This window comes from Cynoglossus semilaevis, chromosome 7 (assembly GCF_000523025.1).
Source record: "Cynoglossus semilaevis isolate Cse_v1.0 chromosome 7, Cse_v1.0, whole genome shotgun sequence".
Classification (NCBI taxonomy): domain Eukaryota; kingdom Metazoa; phylum Chordata; class Actinopteri; order Pleuronectiformes; family Cynoglossidae; genus Cynoglossus; species Cynoglossus semilaevis.
In genome coordinates this window covers 12,684,514-12,688,746 of record NC_024313.1, presented here as the reverse complement: position 1 = coordinate 12,688,746, position 4,233 = coordinate 12,684,514, and the positions used below count along the sequence as shown (strand labels likewise).

At 44.8% G+C, this 4,233-nt stretch overlaps 2 protein-coding genes across 7 annotated transcripts in view; both read right to left on the bottom strand.

Moving 5' to 3' along the window:
• Nucleotides 1-8: 8 nt before the first annotated feature.
• On the bottom strand, nt 9-2,325 carry LOC112487200 (uncharacterized). Of its 2 annotated transcripts, XM_025056800.1 has the most exons (6): nt 2,199-2,325; nt 1,835-2,111; nt 1,468-1,519; nt 1,191-1,344; nt 807-1,103; nt 9-731 (listed from the first exon to the last, which is right to left on the bottom strand). In XM_025056800.1, the coding sequence occupies exons 4-6, from the start codon at nt 1,261-1,263 to the stop codon at nt 436-438; spliced, it is 666 nt and encodes a 221-aa protein (XP_024912568.1). In that variant the 5' UTR covers nt 1,264-1,344; nt 1,468-1,519; nt 1,835-2,111; nt 2,199-2,325; the 3' UTR covers nt 9-435. The 2 variants fall into 2 exon arrangements, with proteins under 2 accessions (XP_024912568.1, XP_024912569.1); XM_025056801.1 differs by lacking the exons at nt 1,468-1,519; nt 1,835-2,111; nt 2,199-2,325 and having other exon boundaries at nt 1,191-1,460.
• Nucleotides 2,326-2,575: 250 nt separating this feature from the next.
• gtf3c2 (general transcription factor IIIC, polypeptide 2, beta) overlaps nt 2,576-4,233 on the bottom strand; it is an 11,111-nt gene continuing 9,453 nt past the window's right edge. For 2 of the 5 annotated variants that reach the window (XM_025056730.1, XM_008313558.3), the window contains exon 20: nt 2,576-4,118. In XM_025056730.1, coding sequence (XP_024912498.1) covers nt 3,858-4,118 — 261 coding nt within the window. In that variant the 3' untranslated portion in view covers nt 2,576-3,857. The remainder of the gene's footprint in view (nt 4,119-4,233) is intronic. The other 3 variants (XM_025056731.1, XM_025056732.1, XR_003050046.1) reach the window with 3 other exon arrangements.

Here is a 4,233-nt window from a genome sequence, read left to right as displayed (position 1 = left end):
TCGTGCGTCTTCATGGTCAGAGGTGTGTCTGAATTTCTACACATCAATAAATTCCCCAGTTTGTACGGGAGCGTTGGCACGCACACATTTGATCACACACACTACTGTGATGGATGGGACCCCAGGTCTCGGTTGGTTTTTTTCCTCAAAGGTCAGAGTGAACTTAAGTGATGAAGCAAACGGATGTTTTGACGTGTGACACGTACTACGTTTAATACGTACTTCAATGTGTGTCACACAAACTGATTGGAACTGGATTCCTGACCCAGCTGGTCAACAGCCCTGGATTAAAAAGACACACGTGTGGTCACGTTTGAGTAAAGTCCATGAAAGACCCTCACACAGGTGGGAGTGGGAGTGGGTGTAGCTACTCGGTGCAGGGGGCGGGGGTTATTATCATAAAAGCAACCAGAATGTCCCTTTAAAATCACCCACTCACTCAGTGGTCACCTCTGTTCTCTCACCTGGCCATCTCTTGATCTCAGACTCAAACAGTTCTCTCAGGTCTTTGGAGGCCACTGAACATCTCCACGACTGCTTCTCTCTTGATGTAAGATGCCTTGTGGCCCACGTGGCCGTGGCCCAGCATCTGAAGCCCGCTCTCTCAGAGTGTAGACCTGTGTCTTTGTCCACACCAGGAGGACTCACCCACCTCACCGAGTATCTGCAGTCTGAGAAGGTGAACACAGAGCAGGTCAAGGTCACCTGGTCGGAGACCGTCTGCTCCGTTACTGCAGGAGAGAGAGGAGAGAAGGACAGTTAAGCAGGGTCAAAGGTTAACGGTGTCAAATTGACGATCCACTCACTTGTGACCACAGCCAGATGAACTGCAGAAGAACTCCAACCTTTTTCATTGGAGGTCTTGCAGAAATAAAGACCCACGTCCTCCACTCTGACCTCCGTCAAGGTCAAGGAACAGATCTCTGTCAAAGAGACTCTGTTTCTGTGAGTGTCTGGAGCAACGTTCTGTCCAAACTCCACCAGTGAGGTCTGGTCATGGGTCCAGTTGAATCCTCCACAGTCTGGAACCACGTCCTCTTTCACCAATCCACAAGGCAGAGTGACTGCATCTCCAGCTGTTGTGATGTGGGCCGAACACAGGCCTAAGGTTGACGGGGGACAGAGACAAATGAGGACAAAGTGACGGTTGTGGTGAAGTCCTGACAGAACGGTTCCCTCTGGGCTCTCACCTGTCACCTGAAGAACCAGAACCGTGCAGAAAATCATTCTCTTCCCAGTGACGTCAAACGTTTCATCTGTCATTCTTATCTTCTTATCTTGTCTTTTTCACTTGTCACTTCCTCTCCTCTTAAACTGACCACTTCCTCTTAAACTGACCACTTCCTTTGAATTGAAGATAAAGAGTAAAAACAACAGAAGCAGCAACAACTCTTTTCTAAGTCTTTTCACTGTTAAAGCTACAGTCGACCAAAGGTACAGCTGAGACACAGCCAGGAAGTGACTGACCTGAAACCTTTGAGAGCCAAAGGAGGGAACAGGATGTGGTGTGGGCGTCCACCTAGACAACAGCACACACACACACACACACACACACACACAGAGAATAATGAATTCTGCTCTGAACAATTCAACCTAAATCAATTAAATGTATTTAATTAAGCAAAAAACAAACAAAAAACTTGTTGTTGACTGAACTTGTTCAAACGCCAGTGTTTTCATGAAAAACAGTATAAATAAGCCACACGCCATCATTTACTTCACTGGAAGTCATACATTTATAAATACACATATATACATGTATAAACATAGACACAATTGTTGCTTATTTCAAACCAACCAATCACAATATCCTCTTTCAACTCAGTTTTCTCACCTGACAACTTGAAGCGTCTCCACCAGACACCAGACAGAACCGAACCTTTAAATGGATCCTCCTCAGATCACATGGTGTTCAACAAAGACACTTTGGACCACAGTGTTTTCTGCAGCTGTAAAGACCAACGTCCTCCACTGTGACGTCCACTGTGTGTCCAGCAACCTGTCCAAACGTCACCTGGTCCCTTGTTGGACTCTGGTCCCTGTCACTGTACTGTCAGCTGGTTCTTCAACGGGTCACTCCATCACCAGATGTTTGTTGTCCTGGTCCCAGCCTGTTGAAGAAATCAGTGACAAAAGGAAACAAAAAAATGGTGTTCTTTGCAAAAGACATTCTTATTTTTGCACAAAGCTCGATATACCCTGTGTCGATGATGTCACACCCCCTGTGGCGATGATGTCACACACCCTGTGGCGATGATGTCACACCCCCTGTGTCGATGATGTCACACACCCTGTGGCGATGATGTCCCGACTTTGTCCTGATGAAACTCCTGTAGAGTTTTACACAGACATAAGACATGCGTTTACCGTGAACACGTCTTTTCCCAGGAACCTCAGTTTGAGCCTCCAAATCTTCACACCTCAGAGATCCTCTCAGTCACAGCTGCTGATGGAGCCTGGTGTTAGAATGGATTTTCACACATTACAGTTATGACCACGGTGTTTTTGTATCTAACAGCGGACAGGTGGATCAGCTGACCCAGGAGTCCAGAATGACGTGTCCTCAGATAACTGCTTTAACAAGTTCGTAACGTCTCCTTTATTTATTTGTTTAATAACAGAACAGAACAAGAGAGTAAAACAAGGTGACAGCAGGTGTACGACTGTCATGATCATACTGTCTGCAGTCATGGTTGTAAACAACAAACGTACTGGACGTCACCCTGCACCAGTGTGACTAGAGAATAACTATCTTTTAAAACAAGACGCACATTCTAACAATGAAAGAAAACGACAAATCATGTATTTCCACGTAACCACCGCTGCTAACGAAACTGAAGAATACCACGTGGGTGATGCAGTAAAACACACAAACCTGTGTTTAGTCAAGCCAACGTAACGCTGACGCATTATAAAAATATTCAAGTATTTCCCCTGACGGCCCAAGATTTTCGGAAAAATATTTTTCATAGAACAAACACACAGCAGCAAAAACGAGGTTCATTTTCAAGATTATTTTGGATGAAACAAAATTGTACCCGAAAATGGTCCTGTCTGGAACTTTAAGGCTCTCGGTGCCGTCGGTGTCGTAAGGATTCAAAGTCAAAGATCAAAACAGTATGTGAATAACAAATGGACCGACATTTGTCAACGACATTTAGGGCCGGGATGTTCACAGAACATACATGAGAGCAGGGTCACTAAAGGATAAAAGATGACTTTATAATAACTGGTACTTGCTGATTTGAAGGAGACGACTACAGTGAAAAGTGGCCACCACCGTCTTCAAACATCTCCACCCCGGAGTGCTGTGTATGTGTGTGTGTGTGTGTGTGTGTTGCTGGGGCGAGACCTTGGTTCACTGAGAACATGATGGAATGTGTTACTGGTGACAAACAAACGCATGGTTTAGTCTGAATAATGTAAATAAGTTCAGTAGTAATGTTTAGGTGAACCAGTAGGGTACGCTGTGGCACACCTGTGCATAACCATCACTGCACTTGAACAGCCGTGAGTTCCGTATGATTAATCCTGAGAGTTGATTGGATGACACTAGACATGTTGAAGTCAAATCCTCCCAGCTGAATTAAAAACCCGACTAAAACTCAGCTACGTAAACAATTCAAAGAGCCGAGCGCTCGGAAACCACGTTCTCCAACTGTTGACCAGCTTGATCAATAATATGATGAGGTCACTGATTCGTCACAGGTAATACCTTTTGAAAACAAAGTAACACAAAAAACTAAATACATGATAACATGATAAACGTAATGGAAAAAAAATATATTGTTCCATCTGAAATATTTCAGTATAGTTTTTGTAGTTTTTTTTTTTTGCAGCAGTATGATCCACCTTTGCTATCTCTGCTCTGGCTCCGTTTGGACCTCCTCCACCTTCTGCTCCTCCTCCACCTTCTGCTCCTCCTCCTTCTGCTCCTCCACCTCCTCCTCCTCCTTGTCTTTAGGGGAGTGCTGTTCTTCAAACTGGACCTGGTTCTTGCTGATTATTGTCTGGGTATAATCAGTGATCATGACCCTGACACAGTTCAGTCTGATGATGCCCGTCTGTCCACCTGATGCCACCCAGACGTGGCTGCACAGATTTGGGTTGAAACGAACCTTAAGATGAAGATGAAGATGAAGACGAAGAGTTGGGTCAGTCTCACTGCAAGGACAGCTATAGATTTCATTTGCAAAGATGTTGATGAGATACAGGTTCAGCATCAAGTGTTTC

Coding starts and splice junctions, on each gene's coding strand:
- LOC112487200 (XM_025056800.1), bottom strand. CDS start 1,263: ATGACAGATGAAACGTTTGACGTCACTGGGAAGAGAATGATTTTCTGC. Junction 1,104..1,190: donor TCTGGTTCTTCAGGTGACAG/GTGAGAGCCCAG, acceptor CGTCAACCTTAG/GCCTGTGTTCGGCCCACATC. Junction 732..806: donor TCATCTGGCTGTGGTCACAA/GTGAGTGGATCG, acceptor TCTCTCCTGCAG/TAACGGAGCAGACGGTCTCC.